Below are 20,158 nucleotides of genomic sequence, written 5' to 3'. Positions count from 1 at the left end.
GTCTCTTAAAGAAGCCGCAACTAGCAAGCAACTCACTCCAAAATATGTATTATCCCCAGAAGTGCGCTGAGAACAAGGTTTGCCTTTATCGTGTTAAATAATGCATTAAACGGGTAGACGCATTTACGCCAATAGAGTAATATTATTCATGAAATGATGGTTGGACCAGAATTCATACATTTTGTCTTCCCAAACCTTCCTAAATACCCCCAAACACACCCAAGGGCAGACAAAAGAGAGTCTGCTTCCAAAATGACAATAAAGTTATCCTACCTGCCCGGGTGAGTGATTGTCGTTTCAGCACAATGGACAGCGACTATGGCTCTTAACTATTAAACGCGCGCACACGCACACACACACACACACACACACACACACACACACACATTGGCACATGAAACTCCTCAAAGAAAGGTCTGAGATAAGATTCGAATGTGAGACCAGCAGCTGAGAGGCAGCAGCATGCAGGAGTTCTTATATGATATATCTTAAAGGGGAAGTCAAGTCAAAAATGTGTTTTACAATAAAATGTTCTATGTGGCCTCACTGGTCTCAACACGGTATACTGGTTAATATTGCGTTTGTGGAAAATGAATAAAGCAGTATAATCCACCCGTTTTTATCCAACTCTGGGGGGTCGGCCATTTTGTCACTTCCTGTGGACATCACATTTGCTCACGGCTCAGCTTATGAACGTCACATCACCAAGCTCAGAAAACATCCGTGATTGGTTGTTACCTGAGCCCCCGTGCGCGCTGATGTCATTTTCAGATGACAGTAAGGGGCAAAATGGCCGCCCTATGAGATGGATAAAAGTGGGTTGTTTTTCTTTTCATGTTCCACAAGTGTTATATTAATCAGAAAACTGTGTTTAGATTAGTGGGGGGCTCATAGAACATATTATGTTAGTGAACATTATTGACTTGATTTCCCTTCATAAACGATCAAATACAATTTCTGTCATGCGTCAACCATTTTGACGCATGACAGAAAATTCCTCCAAGTTAAAGATTTAAGGAAAAACAACTCAGCGCACTTTTTTAGCGCAAACAACTTGCATACTTTGTTGTGAGAACTAACATTGTTGTCATGAATGTCTTCAATGTACACTTGAGTTATCCCAACTTAAATTACTTACTGTTTAGCACCCCAAAATACAAACTGTGTTTTTTTTTACAGTGCAGGACTAAACCAAATTGCACTAGGAACTGGTTAGTTATCATACTGAGATGTTTAGCACCCCAAAATACAAACTGTGTTTTTTTTACAGTGCAGGACTAAACCAAATTGCACGAGGAACTTGTTAGTTATCATACTGAGTTGCAATAAAGGTGCAGAATAGAATCAAGTATGATGAAGAATGTATCGGGATCCGTAAGGAAGTGTACAGACATCATCCTTTGAGTTATGTTAACTTCATTTGCAATTCATATTCCTTTGGGCGCATCCTCGTGTAGGTTCTCCGTGTCCAACGACTCCACTTCACTTCACGGCTTCTTTCCAAGTGAGTGAGTCAGCGGAGAGGGGTAAAGTGTTTAAACGTATACGTTACAGTCTTAACAACAGTGGACTACAAAGTCACGAAAAGAAGACGATGAATAAGAAAAGATACTTTCTGGATTCCCCTGTGATCAAAGATTATATGGTTAAAGGAGAAAGATTTACCAAGTGGTCAGAGGTGAGTAAATATTTAAAGAGAAATGCACTTTTGTGTTTAACTCCTTGAAATACTCTTTCTTTGATACATGAAGTGTTTTTTTTTTACTTCACTAACATTTACATTCGCTGCATATATAGAAGAATGACCAAGATAATGTAATTTTAAAAGGTGGCTGAATATCTACTTTTTAAAAAATTTATTGTAGTTCATTTTTTATAAATCAGACAGTCAGGGGGAAAAAAAATTACTTCAAGTGTAATCTGGTGCACAATTTTGGATGAATTGGTTGCTCTTATGTTAATTGTCAACCATCCTACAAAGGTGCAATGATACAATTGCATTTTAGAGACATTTTTCTTTCATTGTTTTCTTTAATTAGCGTGTTTTAAAAAAAATCACATTGTTATCAGACCCCAGGATGCTTCCTGGTTCATCTAAATGACCAAATTTGGTCCCCAAACTGCTAAAATGAGCACACTGAAATCAAGTTGTTCTTCTATCAAAAACGTGTCTCCAACAAGGACTCGACCAAGACTGTCCCTGTCACCATGAAGATTGACGTGAAAGGCTTTTACCTCTACTGGACGAATCAAAGCAAGGTAATATATTACAGTTGAGGTCATTGCACAAGCTAAGTTGTGTGCTGGCATCCGTCAGGCAACACGCATCATGTGGAAGTGGTGGTGGCTCCATGAGAACCGCGAGAAAGCTGAGAGCTGCACTGCCTCTTTCTGTGCCAGCTGTTTTGTGGAGGTTATTGATTGGCGCTGATTCGGGCCTGCCACCCTGCTGCATTTTGCAGCTCAACTGTGATGCACTCGCAAGAGAGGACGATTTGTCTTTGCTGCTCTCTCTCTCTTTCTCTTACTATTTCTCAAAATGAGGCAACTTTTGTTTTACACCACATAAATCCTGAAAAATCCAATGAAGCCGACATGAAATGCACTCCTGCCTCGTGTCTCACCCATACTGGCACTGTTACGTGTTAAAAAAAAAAGCAGTGCAATCCGATTGTAAATGATAAAGCATTCATCCTGCATCCAAAATATTGTTTACTAATCAAAGTCAAGTTTTTTTCCCCCCTTCCAGTCTTTTTCCATATTTGGACTTGCGCCTACGTCCTGAATCCCGTGATGGAGATGACTGTCTGCTTCTTGTTTCTAGGAGACAACGCTCTTGGATGTTGCTACCATCAGAGATACCAGAACAGGAAAATATGCAAAACTTCCAAAAGTAAGTATTATTTACTAGAAAATACACCAAATGAGTTTGTAAGAATATCTGCAGAGATGCAAATCAATCTTTTGAGCCCCATTAGTATGAAAAACATATTTGCATTGCAAATATGGCAATGGCCGCATAAACCCAGCCCTTCTTCAGTAGACACAGGTGCACACACATCAAAATTAAACACATAGCTCACGCTGAATCATCGTTTCGTGAGAAGAGAGTGTCATCATATTTTTCTTTCTTGATCAAGAGAAAATGGTTTGGCATCTCAGCTCCTTTCTATTCATCACTTGGCCGTCGCAGTGAGCCGCCATCTTTGTCTTTCTCAGAGGGTTCAGTGAGAGGTGAAATCTTAGGGAGGGGGGGCGATGGGGCTGAGCTGCTCGACGCTAGCACGTCTTCATGTTGAGAAGTTGGCTTTGGAGATGATGTAACCTCTTCGCAAGCATCCAAATAGTGTGTGTGCATGTATTGTGTGTGTGTGTGTGTGTGTGTGTGTGTGTGTGTGTGTGTGTGTGTGCGCGCGCGCACGCGCATGTTTCCTCTTTGCATGACCTGCAAAGCAAATTTGCATGTTGGGTATGATTGTGCACACAGGTGCTCAATCACTTCAATTTATACGGGACACCGGACAACCTTCAAATATTTTCCAATTGGAAACTGACATAATCCACTCATAATGTCGTCATGTTTGTCATCAAATCTTCAGTCATAGAAGTGTAAAAAAGAAATTAACTGCTGACCACCTTTAGGATGAGAATTTCGTTTGCAAATTTAGATTGGTGCTTGTGATAGTGTTTCAGACAACAGGGAAGGCCTTGCTAGCCCTAACCGCTCACCACTGCGTTCCTCACCCGTGGCATCACACAAGTTGAAAAGTTGACGATTGAGCTGTAAATTAACTGCTGACCACCTTTAGGATGAGAATTTCGGTTGCAAATTTAGATTGGTGCTTGTGAGTGTTTCAGACAACAGGGAAGGCCTTACTAGCCCTAACCGCTCACCACTGCGTTCCTCTCCTGCGGCATCACACAAGTTGAAAAGTTGACGAGTGAGCTGTTTGTTTTAGATGTGTACGTATGCTTAAAGTTTTGGTCTGTTTCCAAATCGAATATTGAAATGAAGAGGAGTGGTTTTTATGCAGAGAGAAAAAAATGTAAAGTACACCTTTATCTTCACCACATCTCATTGTAAGCCATTTTGTTTCTACCTCTACAGCACCCAAAGGTCCGAAACGTGTTTAACCTCGATTTTCCAGACAGTAACCACTTGGCCAAAACACTGACTGTTGTTTCTGGTCTTGACACCGTCAACCTGACCTACCATAACTTCTTTGCCTCCAAGGATAAAGTGACACAGGTAATAAAGCACAGAAGGCTTTATTGACACTGTCTGCTTCCTCCAGACGTTTACAATGTTGGGTTATTGTTGCTGATCCATTGCGGTGACAACAATGAAGCTTCCCTTTCTCCATTTGTGGTCTTTATTAGACTTTATGAATGCAATATCCGGCTTTTATCAACAGTAATGAAATCACAATTGCTATTTGTTCTAACTCCCCGTGCACTCATCTCATTCACGAGGTTGCTATTATGCCATTGCCCTCTTGTGGCGAGTTTCTGTCCCTTCATATGTTTTTAATGTTGCTCGTAAAACATGGCAAACTCCGGTAATCTTCTGATTAAATGCGCACCAGAACTGGGCGAATGACATTCTTGCCATTGCCTACAATACTGCAAGAAATAACGCCTGTAGACAAGTCTTCCTGGACAAAATGTGAGTGGAAATCCTGCGTGAGCTTCGATCGTGCTGAGTGAATCTCACCAGATTCAGTTTTAATTTGTGATCGCGTCTAATCCTTTAGTTATGTTCAGATTTGTCTCCAGACCAACAAAGATGGCAAGATCCCGGTGAAAAAGTAGGCTAACCCCCTCACGCAGTGTTTGGCGATTCTGTGTAGTCAAGATCCCGGTGAAAAAGTAGGCTAACCCCCTCACTCGGAGTGTTTGGCGATTCTGTGTAGCGTAACATCGGTTTACAACGCATCAATATTGTGTGTATTTATCAGCATTTACAAGATGTTCCCCGCTGATAAGAAGCGAGTGGAAAGCGCGCTGGCTTCAGCCCAACTCCCCAAAGGAAAGGTAACCATTTTCCAACTTACTCACTATTGACAGTTATCGAGAGCGAAGACATGTAATGTGAATATCATATGTTACAGTACGACAGTATGAAGCCTGATGTTTTCACTGAATCAGCTTTCAAGGCCTTCTTGGCACATCTCTGTCCTCGCCCGGAAATCTATGAAATCTTCACTACATAGTGAGTGAGACCAAAACGATCCTAAATTGTTTCTTTGGTTCTAGTAACATTGTAACGTTGTATTATTTTATGAGAAAGTTAATCTTCCACTGGTGCTTCTATATTTTTATCATTACATTCGTAAGATGCATTATCGCACGTGTCATTGATTTTAACAGGAGACAGTTGCTAGGGTTAGCTACCATTTAGCTTGTAACTGTGCAGTATGCCAACCATTTCCCATACTATTGGTGTGAATCTGAGTTTGAAAGCTTGCCTCTCTCGATATTTGCCCCCCATGAGTGACTGGCTACAAGTGCATGGTATTGTCTTTACCCAAAGTCAGCAAGACTGAGCTCCTTTCATTCATGACACAGAATGGGAGTTACGGTATAGAAAACGGATATCCTCATTCTGTTGTGAAGTTACTGTAAATAGCAGAAAATGTTACGTGGCTGAAAGTCGACGAATGTGTTACGCAGTATCTGAGGAATTCTTGGTTCCCGACTTTGCCCTCCAGTTCCAACAAACCCACCATGACAAAAGAAAACTTCACCAAGTTTCTCAACGAGAAGCAGAGGGACTCTCGACTCAATGAGGAGCTTTTTCCACGACTACGGCAGGACCAGATAAAAGCGTTGATGTTAAAATATGAACCCTGCAACACCAACTGTAACAGAGGTGACGTTCCTCACAATACTGACTTGGACAATTAGCGGAAGTATTTTCATGTCTTAGAGCTCTTTAACCTTCTTTTTTTTTATCTGCAGGTCTCATTACCCCGGAAGCTCTCTTGGCCTTCCTGGTGGGTCCTGAGACTTCGGTGGTCATGCAGGACAGGCTGGCCAAGTGTCAGGACATGACCCAGCCCTTACCCCATTACTTCATTAAGTCCTCCCATAACACATACCTGACAGGTCACATATGTTTTGTTCGTTAAAAAAAGCTAAAAAAAAAAAAGCTAAAAAAAAAAACCCTTAACACACATTTAATCCTCACAACTACTCTTCCACAGCTGGTCAGTTTTCCGGCGTGTCCTCACCGGAGATGTACCGCCAGTGCCTGTTGTCTGGCTGCCGTTGTCTGGAACTTGACTGCTGGAAGGGGAAACTTCCGGAGGAAGAGCCCATCATCACACATGGCTTCACCATGACCACTGAAATCCTTTTCAAGGTACATGACTCATGCATAGTGTCCATTTATGCAACAAAATATATCACTAAAATGTGATGTCAATTTTGTGGTGATTTGGGGATCTTAAACACTCAGGGCTCCATGTACATCTCAGGGGAGAGGGGGGGTGCCATTTTGTCCCGTATTGACACAAGGTCAGCTTGTTCGTGTCACGTGACCAAACCTAGAAAACAAGTGAGATGTGATGTTCGCAAACTGAGCCCGTCCAGAAATCGAAAAATGCAATATTAATCACGATATCATGTTTACACGAGTGGGGGCACATCGAACACACAGTATTACTGCAAGGAAAATGTTTGACTTGACTTGAAGTCTAATCTCTGGTACAATGTTATTCTTCCATTGTACAAGTTGTTCCATTTTCTTGAAACAAATTAGTTTTCCTTCACTATTATGAGTCAAATTCCGATTAATGTGACCTAAAGGTCAATAAAAGTCTTCGTGGGTCTACTTTTTTATTGCAGAAATTACAACAGTTACAATTAATCCTTTTGAACATTTGTTTATTTTGTGCATTTTACTATCTTACAACGGCGATCGTAATGGTCGTAGCGCCGTGATGCCAAGATGAGAAATGAATGAATGAAAACCATCAAGGTCATCTATTCGTGTTCCAGTGCAGCAAAAGAAAGTAAACAGCAGAACAGAAAAACACACAGGAAAGCACCCCCCCCCCCCATCATGCCCGTGGTATCAACACTTCCATTTAAGGGCAGCAGCTTGTCAGACCCAACGTTTCAGTTAAGCACATCTGTCCAGTTTAGACAGAGCCACCCTCATGCTTGCTTTCAAACTTTCAAATAATCCTTATGAGCACTCATCTCATGTGTTTGTGTTATTGAGTTGTGTTTTCATTTCAACCCCGCTCTTGGTCTACCTCAATCAAGCCTCAATTAAAAATAAAAAAGGACCATACTTTTTGTGATAATCAACAGGATGTGATTGAAGCCATTGCTGAGAGCGCCTTCAAGACCTCACAGTATCCCGTTATCCTTTCCTTTGAGAACCACGTTGACTCGTAAGAGTTTTTTTTTTCCATGAGCTCATACTACATAGTAGTCCTAAATGTGTTTTAGTCTTTTATCTAATGATCCAGCATGAAAAATGCGACCGTCTGAAGATTTTGACTGAGAGAATGTGTGTTTAGCAAAGCAGACAGCGGCGCATCATTTTTGTGCTTCGTTTTAGAGTGAAGCAACAGGAGAAGATGGCTAACTACTGCAAAACCATATTTGGTAATGCCCTGCTGACAGAGCCTCTGGACAAATACCCTGTAAGTGCTCCAGTGCGGCACCACAGCAGTTGTATTTCAGTTAAACATTATTTTTATGGCAGTGCATCAGTTGGACGTCAGCTGTGCCCAGTGGCGGGCCATGCATTTTCTACCTCGGGCCTTCAGTGGGGACTTAGCCAATTTAATCTGTGCCATGTGCATCATCATAATCAATAATTGTCAAAGAACATGCCAAAATGATACAAAAAGAAATAAAATATACTATACTTGCCAGAGATTCAAATTATTAAATATATTCATATATGAAGCTCGCTACAAATGTGTTGCTCGATCTACCAATAAGGACGTCACCAACGACCAGCTCACTGGCTTTGTGAGGACAGATTTGAAATTTGATTGATTAAAAAAAAAAGCAGTCCTACTGCTAATATAGTTCAAGTTACTTCGGCCAGCACTAAGGATTCTAAAAAGTTTGAGCAGAATGGCAGCACAGTGGAAAAAAAAAGAAAAATTGCATACAGTACTGTATTGAAAGCAGTGCAGCCAAGAGAACCGTGACAAAATGAAGAGCACAGACTGCTAAAAAAATGTACTAATACAGTTTGAGAGAGCAAATTTTGGAATTTAGATTGAAAATGTAGGTCAATGATTTTGCTCGTGTTTGAACCCGCACAAAAATTTTGGTTCAGTATGAGCCACTGATATCGAATTCCTCTTGTATCGTGTCCTTACTCTTTGCATCAAATAATAAGCTTAAGCCAGGACAGCAGATCCCAAGTCCATCTGAGCTGATGGGCAAGATCTTGATCAAGAACAAGAAGGGAAGCCATGAGAACACAAACCAGACGACCAAGAAGAGCAGCACAGCAGCCAGTGACCAGATGACAACTGATGCTTCACCTGCACAAAACACTGACTCATTTTTCGAAGATCCTGTCCACTCAACCAATCTGGAGAACCAGGGTGAACAAGACTGATCCCACTAAATCACTCAAATCCCTGACCACAAATTGGTTTGCTTGGATCTAACATGACGATTATTATGATGTTTGATCAGACGGGGATATGGCTGTGGAAGACAATGAGGACCAAGAGGACACAGAGGAACAGGATGAGGAAAAAATGAAGACCTGTGATGAGGTAGGCAATGTTGATCCCACAACCAAGCCTTTTTTTCTCTGAAAATGTATCACCCTTGTCCTGCCGGAAAACATCTGTTTAATTTCCTGTCAATCTGTCATAGGGCACAGCTGGACAGGAAGTCACAGCATACGAAGCAATGTCATCATTGGTCAACTACATCCAGCCGAACAAATTCATCTCTTTTGACAATGCCAGAAGTACGTCTTCGCTTCTTGAAGGAAAACTGATTCTAGGATACGTTTTGTGCACTGTTAAAAAAAAACAACAACTGTTAAACACATTTCCTGTATTGGCATTTTGCTCACCACTCCTCAGAAAAGAACAAGAGTTATGTCATCTCATCTTTTGTGGAGACCAAAGGGGAAGCTATGATAGCCAAGACTGCCGTTGACTTTGTTGAGTATCTTTTCATGTGGCAAAAGATGCACCGTTAACACAAAATATGTGTACCTCTAATATTAAAACACACAAAGTAATTAGGAAATGAACTGCGTATCTCCTTAACACTCATCACTTCTCAGATATAATAAAAGGCAGATGAGCAGGATTTACCCGAAAGGAACAAGAATGGACTCATCAAATTTCAACCCGCAGCCCTTTTGGAACGTCGGCTGCCAGATGGTGGCGCTCAACTATCAGACAATGGGTAACAAATAGCCACTCCAGTGACATACGACTCTAATTTTTCCCGAAAAAGGGGGAAAAGAAAAATAAAACAATCCTAGTTTAGCTGCCAGAATTTCTTGTGTCCCACCACAGCAGGTCAGTGTTGCACCTTCTCAACACTCTTCTGTGCTCTGCTAGCCAAACAGCTCGTGGTGCCAAGAGCGATGGACCAAGAGGTTTTGTGTGTGTGTCTTTTCAGACTTCCCCATGCAGCTGAACATGGCTCTGTTCGAATTCAACGGAAGGACGGGCTACCTACTCAAACACGACGTGCTGCGGCGCGGCGACAAGACATTTAATCCTTTCTGCGACAGGATTGACACAGTCGTGGCAGTCACACTGACCATTAAGGCAGGTTTACAGGCTCTCGCTTCAAACTCAGCTAGGATTGCCTCGAGGTCGGTTGCAAATCGAATAAAAAACAAGCTACGAAGTTTCGAGCACACTTCTGATGAATGAGTAGTGCGTTCTGTGATGAGAATGAGGCAACAGCGATTGCCCTTTATTCTAATTTATATAAACATGTATGGACACGTATCTAAATGTGATAACAGCCAGATAACGTCTGACAACTTAAAAGATGACCAACTAAAATGCACCATAGAACCACAAGGTGTAACTCAATAACATGCAAAGTCAAACGGATTTACCAATTTTTATTCTGGAGCAGGCTGAATAGTTTTATCTTGTCACAAAGAGAAAAGAAGGACGAATCCAATTTATTTCACAAAAGTGACGTTCTTGTTTGTTCGTGTTTTGTAGGACATTTTCGGCCATGTAGTTTTACGGCAGTCTTGCTTCAAAACAAACAAAAACAAATAGTTCAAACAATTGGCCTTCTTTCATAGGATTGCCTCGAGGTCGGTTGCAAATCGAATAAATACAAGCTACGAAGTTTCGAGCACACCTCTGATGAATGAGTAGTGCGTTCTGTGATGAGAAGGAGGCAACAGCGATTGCCCTTTATTCTATTTAAATAAACATGTATGGACACGTATCTAAATATGATAACAGCCAGATAACGTCTGACAACTTAAAAGATGACCAACTAAAATGCACCATAGAACCACAAGGTGTAACTCAATAACATGCAAAGTCAAACGGATTTACCAATTTTTATTCTGGAGCAGGCTGAATAGTTTTATCTTGTCACAAAGAGAAAAGAAGGACGAATCCAATTTATTTCACAAAAGTGACGTTCTTGTTTGTTCGTGTTTTGTAGGACATTTTCGGCCATGTAGTTTTACGGCAGTCTTGCTTCGCAACAAACAAAAACAAATACTGTAGTTCAAATAATGGGCCTTCTGTCGAACTGCATTTGAATGGTCCCTGAATGTGTCTGTCATAGAAAAAAAAACGTGATACTGTATATCCTCTCACCAGATCTATTCAGGACAGTTTTTGTCCGACAAGAGTGTAAAAACTGGAGTTGAGGTGGAGATCATCGGGCTGCCAGGAGACCCCAAGAAGAAATACCGTACAAAGTGGTCCATCACCCCTAACTCTATTAACCCAGTTTGGAACGAGGATCCTTTTGTGTTTGAAAAGGTGCGTGTCAGTTCACCTCACACACTCTTAAATTAGATACGTGTGTTGATGTGACTTTTTTTCATTGCTGCAATTTGATCATTCACTATGATTGTTGATAGATTCTCCTTCCAGAAATGGCCTCTCTGAGAATGGCAGTCCATGAGGAAAATGGCAAATTCCTTGGACATAGAATCATTCCCCTTGAAGCCATTCAATCCGGTCAGTCAAATGTAAACACGACAACTTAATCTGTATTCTAATGTAAATTTGCCCAAAACAGAAGCGGGGTGTTCAAGGCCGCCGGATTTTTGCCAATTTGTTAATCAGTTGAGTAGCGTCACTTTCATGGAAGTTTGTGGTGCCTGCAGGCTACCATCACATCTGCCTGCACAATGAAAGCAACGTGCCGCTCACTCTGCCTGCACTCTTTGTGTACATTGAGGTCAAGGACTACATCCCCGCTGCTTTTGCAGGTGCTTTTTTTTTTCTTGCTCTGTGGCTTTGAAATTAAATTGATCACAGTGACAAAAGATGGAGTTTGGTTATATTCAATGAAAGCTCCTCTTTTTTGCCCAGATAAATAATGATGTTTATTTCTCAGATTTCACGGACGCCTTATTCAACCCAACAAAAGGCGCAGAGAAGACGACGCGGACCCCAAAAGAGGTGCATAAATAGTCAACATATGAGTTAAAGAATTTGCAACACAGGCAATTTCCTGATCCTGTTCAAATTTTAAAGGATTTGGTGACACGTGTGACTGTCATGTTGCACTTGTCGGGTCGTGCTGATGCACCGTGATGTCATGTCTTTTGAATTTGCCATACACTGTATTCCTCGTGCTTGCCATTGGCTACCCAATGTGTTAATTGCAATGCTGCTTTCCTTGCAAGGGGACTTGAAGTATGGGTAAATTGATCTCTGAAAAGTTATTTTCTTTATCTTTTTTTTTCTTTTTCTTGCAATGCTGCTTTCCTTGCAAGGGGACTTGAAGTATGGGTAAATTGATCTCTGAGAAGTTATTTTCTTTTTCTTTTTTTTTTCTTTTTTTTTTTGTGAGGCACCAGGTTCTGTTGTTTACACTTATTTCTCATCGTTTTTAATGGAAAATGCATATTGTTTATTTTTTTTCCATGCATTTCAGTGGGTGTCAATTTTACACAAATTTTCGTTATTCAACGGCCAGCCTGGTCCCTGTCCTCCACTTTTTTGTACTATACATCACATCTGACTGTCTACATTTCTCAACTAAAACCAGATCCACACGGCCTTGCATTTTCAAATATTTTTTGACATTTAGTCATTGTATATCTTGGAGAAACAAAAACGGCATGGATGTATACACATAAATGATCGTTTAAAAATCCTGGGATTACAAAAAAAACAACATCTTTAGAGTCTGCTACACACTGTGGACCGTTTATTGATGTTATTTTTTAAATCATTTTTATCAATTAATTAATCGAAGGGCAGCCAGTCAACTGTTGATTGGCATGTCTGCCCCTCTTACAAGTTGTGAGCTTTGGTGACATCCTTTTTTGCTAAAAAAAAGCAATATCGTTTGAGTCTGCTACACACTGTGGACCGTTTTTATTGATGTTATTTTTTTAAATCATTTTGGTCAATTAATTAATCGAAGGGCAGCCAGTCAACTGTTGATTGGCATGTCTGCCCCTTTTACAAGTTGTGAGCTTCGGTGACATCCCTTTTTGCGCCCATGCAGTCATCCTCAGACTACGTTTCTCCTTATGAGCTGCCTTTTGTGCCCCAAACCGAAGTGACAAAGGCGAAGGAACCAACAGGTAATGCTCCTTGTAAAAATACATATCTTCATTTTATTTATTTATTTTAAAGAAGATATCTGATCACTGCTGTGCCTCCCAGTGGAGGTGCCTTCTGAACCAAATCCACTCAGACCTGAGGTCAGTGAAACATCATCCCACGGTGCTTCACCTGAAGCGAGTGAAGGCGAAGCTGAAGAAGAGAGCACGCCAGACACTCTGCAACCCGAAGACCTTCCTCTGGATGCTGAACTAGGAAGTTTCATAACCGAGACACTTCCTGGTGAAGCGATTGTCTCTGAAGAGGATGTCATCCAGCCTGAGACGATCACCAAAGACATAGAGGAGTCGAGCAGTGACTCGATACATTCTGAGCTAATCTCATATGATGAACAAGTCGAGGAGGAGGTTCAAGGAGAGCCCGGTCCATTAAGTGCTTCACCGGAATGTGTGATGTCAGATCAATTGGCTGAAGCTTGTGGTAAAGGTAAGTGGCAATGCAGTTGAAGTGAACGGAAGAAAATGCAGCTCAAATGAGGTGTTAATTTCTTCTAAAACTATGGCGTCCACTGCTGACAATAAAAGCGATGCTTGCTTTCACTGTTAGAAACACCCACCGTGACAACTGCAGAACTGACACAGCACAAGAGCTACCTGAAGGTCATCAAGCGTCAGGAGAAAGAGACGAAAGAAATGGAAAAGAAGTATCAGAGAAAAACGGAAGATCTGAGCCAGAAATATTCCGACGCTTTCAAGGCCTGCAAGAAGAAGGCCTCCTTGAAGAAAAAAGAGTGAGGCGATTTGTTTTGCATTGCTTTTCTCAAAAGGCCATTTCAGTCACTCTCCAACTTGTTTTGGAATTCGACAGCATAGCTCCAATGGTTGTTTTGCTCTTTGGAATAAATGATGTTCGCCTGCTATTAACCGAGTATAAAAACCGAGCACTGCCGCGAATAGTGAAAATACACAAGCAATTGACACTCGTCAAAAGGGTTCATATTTGCCTACCGATGCCACAAGAGGCTGGTAAAGCATTAAAGAAGTATCAGAGAAAAACGGAAGATCTGAGCCAGAAATATTCCGACGCTTTCAAGGCCTGCAAGAAGAAGGCCTCCTTGAAGAAAAAAGAGTGAGGCGATTTGTTTTGCATTGCTTTTCTCAAAAGGCCATTTCAGTCACTCTCCAACTTGTTTTGGAATTCGACAGCATAGCTCCAACGGTTGTTTTGTTCTTTGGAATAAATGATGTTCGCCTGCTATTAACGGAGGATAAGAACCGAGCCCTGCCGCGAATAGTGAAAATACACAAGCAATTGACACTCGCCAAAAAGGTTCATAATTGCCTACCGATGCCACAAGAGGCTGGTAAAGCATGACTATTCAATTAGATATGTTATGGCCTGACGAAATGAAGCTCCTCACCTCATTTCAACATAGTTTCTTGAAACCCAGATGGCACCACAGAAAAACTTTTACATCAGACCCAACTTTGGCCTGAGCACAAAACCAACAATGGATTAAAAAAAATTGTGAGTCGGTAAATCTATGAATGGTAAATCGTAATTATTTGAGACAACACCTTGATCAAACTGTATCATATGAAGATTGGCCGATATTTCTCAGTTGACGCAATTTTCTAACTCAAGCAAAATAGAGAATGTAGCGAAACAAATTCGTGAAATGTGAAGTGAACAATGATTTTTCTAAAGCGCAGAGTTGAATGAACAGTTCTGTGCCGTGACTGATGGTGATGTGTTCAATTCTTTTCCCATTGTGCGGCAGGTCCTTGATTGGAGAAGGCATGTCGGACTGTCGCCCCGCAACAGTGCAGGAGCACAAGCAAAAGCTGCAGGCCGAGCTGCGCGCTCTGTGGACGGAACAGTGTGATCAGCTGAGGAGGAAGAAAGAGCAGTGTGCCACGGAGGTTTGTTTTGAACTCATACACTTCATACAAGTGAAACTAAAACTGTAAAACTGAAATTCAATTTTGGTAATTGGTAGTCTTTTTAAATTTAACCCAGCCGCTGGGGAGCAGTGCCCTCCAAATGTGAAGTGAACAATGATTTTTCTAAAGCGCAGGGTTGAATGAACAGTTAGTTCTGTGCCGTGACTGATGAAAAACTTTTGCCAAGACGGACATGCGAGTTGATAGGGCGGTTTGCAGGAACGGTTGGGAATTAATGACTCGCTGTGGCGACCCCTGAAAAGGGACGTGCCGAAAGGAGAAGAAGAAGGTAGTCTTTTTAAATTTGAATTTACTGTACCTCATTGAAGTGACTTGAGTAGACCTGAAATGTATAAAAAAAAAGTTACAAGAGACAGCAAGGAAACAGATAATATGAAAAAATATATATATGGAGGTTTGTTTTGAACTCATACACTTCATACAAGTTAAACAAAAACTGTAAAATTGAAATGCAAGGATGGTAACCTTTTTTGGGGGAGAGGAGGCATCATAAATTGATGACAAATTTGAATTTACTGTACCTCATTGAAGTGACTTGAGTAGACCTGAAATGTATAAAAAAAAGTTACAAGAGACAGCAAGGAAACCGATAATATGAAAAAATATATATATTTAACCCTTTCGGGGACAGCGGTTACAACAGTGGACAGCCTATCATGTTATCAGGTTACAGGGTGCACAAAAGGGTTAAATTTCATTTCAATTGTTTTATTTGAGATTCAATTTGGTCATTTGGGAGGAGGGACAGGAGAAAAATTGCGTTTTAGGGGATATTTTTACATTTGACAAGTGAATTTACGCAGAAATTGCACCTTTTCAGTGGCAGCGGTTACTACAGTGGACAGCCTTATCAGAGAACATTTGCATTTTAGGGGGTATTTTTACATTTGGTCTCAGGACAAGTGAATTTACTCAGAAATTGCATGGTTTGGTATTTTATATGTGGATTATTTAAAATGTGGGTGGAATGTAAAGTGTCCTCCAATTCCTGAATGACCCACCTGAAAAATACAACAATACTGGATTATTGCTGTTGTAGTTTTTCTGCGCTACAGAACAGTGGCGTTCATTTCTTAATATTCCCGTGACCTCGTTGAGCAAGAGAAGGATCAGTGCAGCTCATTAGACGTGTGCGGGTATACCTCACGGTGCACATTTTTCGTATCTTCGCTGAGATGATGTCAAATTCTTGTTGTGATGTGGCAGAGACTGGCTAAACTGATGGAGATGGCCAGTGAAAGACACAGCATTGAACTGAAGACCTTGGAAAGGTGCGTCCTCACCTACAATACCCTCGGGACACGCTGAGTTTATTTAATCCGTGTGTTGGGATTATAGACTCCCTGCGGTGTTCATGTGTGAGGTAGAGGCAACGTGAGGTGACATCTTGTAATGAGAAAACCTCGAATAATGAATGAATCGCCGTGTGGTTCCTTGAACCTACTTCAGCCAGTTGATGGCATCGCGCGTGCGTGCGTGTCCGTGTGTGTATTTTGTGTCCGTGTGTGTGTCCCGAGTCCCCAGATGGCATATGGTTATCGCAGGATAACTATTATCTAGAGGGTGTTTAAACAGCAGTGTTGAGCTGCGTTCTTCTCGCTTTCCACGTTGACACTATAACGACACACAGAAGCTCTCCTTTCACTCGAAAGAAAAGGTCACGTCTGCCGCACACAGCTGTGCAGCAGTGGTTGAAAGGCAAAAGGTTTTTTATTGGGTCTTTTTTTTTTTGGAACAAATATAATCAGACAGTGATCCTTTCTCATCTTGGCTTGTTTGCAGTGAAATCAAAGACAAGAAGAAGACAAAATCTTTCTCACATAAAGCCAAGTGAGTTTTTGAACCTTTAAAAAAAAAAAAAAAACTACTCAGCACTTGTCTTAAAGAGAAATAGATTTGGGAGAACAAGTGATTTAAATATTGACCAAAATTATCTTCTCAGGCTGAAAAAAGCAACAAGTCGAGAACTGTTGGATGAGCCTGATGAATCTGAATGCGTGGTAAGTCATTGAAAATTCTTTCACGAGAAACATAAAACTTCCTCAATTGCATGTGTGCCTCAGGCACTGGAGGTTGCCTGTCACCTGTTTGCGGTGCTCGGCCCCTGCACCCGGGCCCCTGCACCCCAGGCTGGCAGAGGCATGGAGTGTTCTTGCCAAAGTCTTGTCCAACTACACCCCGATAAATGTCACTCTCCGAGAGGGGACTGGAGTCGACTTCACCAAGTTGACTCAAAGAAGCAGTATGGAGGTCTCTCTGATCCGCTGAGCACGAGATGCTGCACGGATCAGTCCGCCAGTTGTCGTTCATACCGCTGGATTGCAGGGGAGCGAGAGCGGCCTTCACAAGCCCAATAAAAACCCTCGGGGAGAATGAGGGGCTGAAAAGAAGCACCCAGGACTGCCGGTGACGACCTCTGTAGGAACAGCGGAGAAAACGCCTGTGATGAGGTCCTTGAAGGGACATGGAAGTAGGCGTGCCTCGGATCGATGGGCGACCGCCCATAAAACGTCAGACGAAGTTCTACAAGAGGCCTTTTGTTCAAAGTTCCATCCATCCATTCATTTTCTGATGCGCTTTTTCCTCATAAGGGTCACGGGGCATGCTGGAGCTTATCCCAGCTGTCTTTGGGCAGTAGGCGGGGGACACCCTGCAATCGGTGGCCAGCATATCGCAGGGCACACAAAGACGGACGACCATCCGCGCGCACACTCACACCTTGGGAAATTTTCGAGCGTTCAATCAGCCTGCCATGCATGTTTTTGGAAGGTGGGAGGAAACCGGAGTACCCGGAGAAAACCCACGCAGGCACGGAGAGAACATGCAAACTCCACACAGGAAGGCCCACGACCTCTGCACTGTGAGGTCAACGCGCTAAACAGTCGACCACCGGACCGCCGGTTGTTCAAAGTTATTCAGTTTAATTTGTATTCCTTCACTATACTATTGTTTAACTCCAAAGCAAAGCTAATTACTGCAATGTAAATTATTTCTATTCAACATTCACCCTTTGAAAGAAATAGGGATCATGCTTTATGCCCCACGGACATGTGAGTGTGTCTGGAAGGTTAATGTGACAGCTCACTCACCTTCATCTAACATGTATAAGAGTAACTATGGTAACAACGAGGCAGATGGTCTTGTGATTTGAAGAAGAAGAAAAAAAATCACTCTCTTTATGTCATCCTCACACACACACACACACACACACACATATCTGCAAACATGCTCCAAAGAGGGTTGTTTATCAACACAGGTATAGTGCCTATGCACAGGCAGTCTTTCTGACCATAACGCCTGGCCGGCCCATTACTCAGAGGCTGTTTACTGAAGGATGTTTCATCCACGTGTGGCCTATGACTCAGCCCTCATGGCTCTCCTCCGTTGGCTCATCAAGATTCAGACATGTAGCATTTGGATTCAACTTAACTCCACACTTCCCCGTCCACTCCAACCGTCCTCACCTCTATTTGTTAAGGTCGCTGAGCAGCTCATTTTGTCCCATTGAATCAGCGCCAGCTCATTAATTTCACCGGCACAATAAGACGTTTACTGACTAGCTGTGTGTAATTAGCGTAAATAACCTGCAGAAGCATGACCTGCTATGACTTAAATGTATTGATCCTCATGCTCGGGTTTTCTCCCAAGGGCGCATTTCTCTCACGGATAGGCACACACATACTCCCGGCTTAAGTGGGAGACAACAGGGAGCCACCAGCCGATCACCGTTTTTTTATTTCTTTTTTTTTTTGTTTTGTTGTGTTACAGTCTTGCGAGTACAGCACTCAGCAAGAGACTCTGATGGTGAAACAGGCGGCCACGCTAGAGGAGATCAAGGCTCTCACTAATCAGGTACAAACTGATCTTCTTTTCGTAACCTTTGCATGTTGCTGCATGCGTCACCACCTTTTGTATTTTCTTTCACAAAAAAAAAAAAACCCACGCATCTCAAATTCTTTTTCTCCTCCCGCTGTGAAATTGGTACACAAATGTATATTTCCGGTACAGACTTGCTTATTGATAACACCGATGATGCGTCATCAGCGTACTATATGACACATTTGATTTGAGTGACTCAATTCCTCAGCTCAAAAGGATGTCGGCGTTTTGTTTTGAATTGTGACATTCCGAGTAGGAAAAACAATAAGTGTTGGATAGTTTTAGACAGTGACGGCAGTGCGAAAGCCAGATGGAGAGCTCTTCTCACCAGGACTGGTGTTTTTGAAATTGAGGGAATGATTCAAATAAGAATAAGTAGATGAACAGCAGTGTAAAAAAACAAAAACAACCAGTGTTCCTCCTGGTTTTCCCATGTCAGTCTGCAAACTTGTCCTTTCATTTTAGTCATGGTTGGTTTTTCAGCAGCGTCACCGGTTCAGTGTAAGCCGTCTGTTTTGGTTTACTCGAGCTGAGGAGGTTTCGCATTAAATTTGAAGTGAATATGCAGACCACACTGAGAAGTGGAGCTCCCTTCTTAACCCCTTCATTGATCTCAGTGGTCTTCCCCCCCCCCCCAAAAAAAATCGATGCAGTGTTTGATGATATTCTTTCCAGCTTTGAATTTTAGCATTAAAGGCAGCGAGAGTGGCGATGGTCGTCATCTTCTCTTGCAACTTTTGGACTATTCTCGGTGTCCAAACAGTTAATTGATTATCAAAAATAATTACCAATTTGATAAATTGAATCATTGTCCGTAAATCAATTAAATGTTGCATCACTTTAAATGTTCTTCAATCTCTATCTGTGTATCTGTAGCTTAATCAGGAGGCCTTGAAGGAGCACGAAGACAAAATGAGGTCTCTTCCAGCAGAGGTGATGGAGGCTGTTAACGCCTGCGTGAGCGCCCACTTCCCTGAACTTATCGACAAGGCGGCCAACAATAAAGCAGAAGGGTCAAACATCTACGGAGATGTCTTTCTAGGCTAGAGGTACTCTTACTTCCTGAATCCTGGTCCTTAAGGACTTTCAATCACAAGAGCTCAGACGGATGTCTTCACTTTTACGATGGAGTGTAATTTTATGTGTGAGACATGTATATATGAAGGAATACTGTATGAAGAAATCGAAGAGAAAATATGATACTATGACAATTAGGTCACCGAGTTCCAAGCATAACATCAATATTCAAATAATAGAGTCAAGTCCCTTTTAGTGGAGTGGGTCACTTGCCTGTATTGGCAGCATGGTTTGGATTTCCAATGAAGTCATCTCGACGTGCCATTTGATTAACTGTCAACGGCGGTGGGTGTCGTCTGCCTTCAAGCTGCCTGCAACCCCCAACGGTGGTAGAGAAAATTAATGGAGGAATATTATGCAAATAAAGTGGACATTTGAATTTTACAAAAATAAATGTGTACTTGCATTAAGATAAGGTCTGGGTCGGGATCACGTCAGGTTAGACTTATGCACATTCAACACATAGTCTTGTGATGTCACCATTACCATCAGGATGAT

The 20,158-nt window shown here is 41.9% G+C and overlaps 1 protein-coding gene across 1 annotated transcript; it reads left to right on the top strand.

The window, feature by feature from the left end:
• Positions 1–1,594: 1,594 nt before the first annotated feature.
• Positions 1,595–20,158, top strand: plcb2 (phospholipase C, beta 2). Its single transcript, XM_019870137.1, has 32 exons — positions 1,595–1,678; positions 2,182–2,259; positions 2,825–2,893; positions 4,109–4,249; positions 4,587–4,666; positions 4,755–4,808; positions 4,959–5,034; positions 5,112–5,212; positions 5,712–5,872; positions 5,962–6,108; positions 6,207–6,364; positions 7,321–7,403; positions 7,574–7,658; positions 8,372–8,582; positions 8,677–8,759; positions 8,863–8,959; positions 9,078–9,162; positions 9,284–9,408; positions 9,628–9,779; positions 10,812–10,976; positions 11,078–11,177; positions 11,327–11,431; positions 11,560–11,624; positions 12,682–12,760; positions 12,843–13,226; positions 13,347–13,530; positions 14,521–14,662; positions 15,911–15,975; positions 16,487–16,534; positions 16,647–16,704; positions 18,473–18,556; positions 19,460–20,158. The coding sequence occupies exons 1-32, from the start codon at positions 1,595–1,597 to the stop codon at positions 19,628–19,630; spliced, it is 3,720 nt and encodes a 1,239-aa protein (XP_019725696.1). The 3' UTR covers positions 19,631–20,158.

Source organism: Hippocampus comes, unplaced genomic scaffold (genome assembly GCF_001891065.2).
Source record: "Hippocampus comes isolate QL1 unplaced genomic scaffold, H_comes_QL1_v1.1 scaffold43, whole genome shotgun sequence".
Taxonomy (NCBI): Eukaryota; Metazoa; Chordata; class Actinopteri; order Syngnathiformes; family Syngnathidae; genus Hippocampus; species Hippocampus comes.
This window is presented reverse-complemented; position numbering and strand designations above follow the sequence as displayed.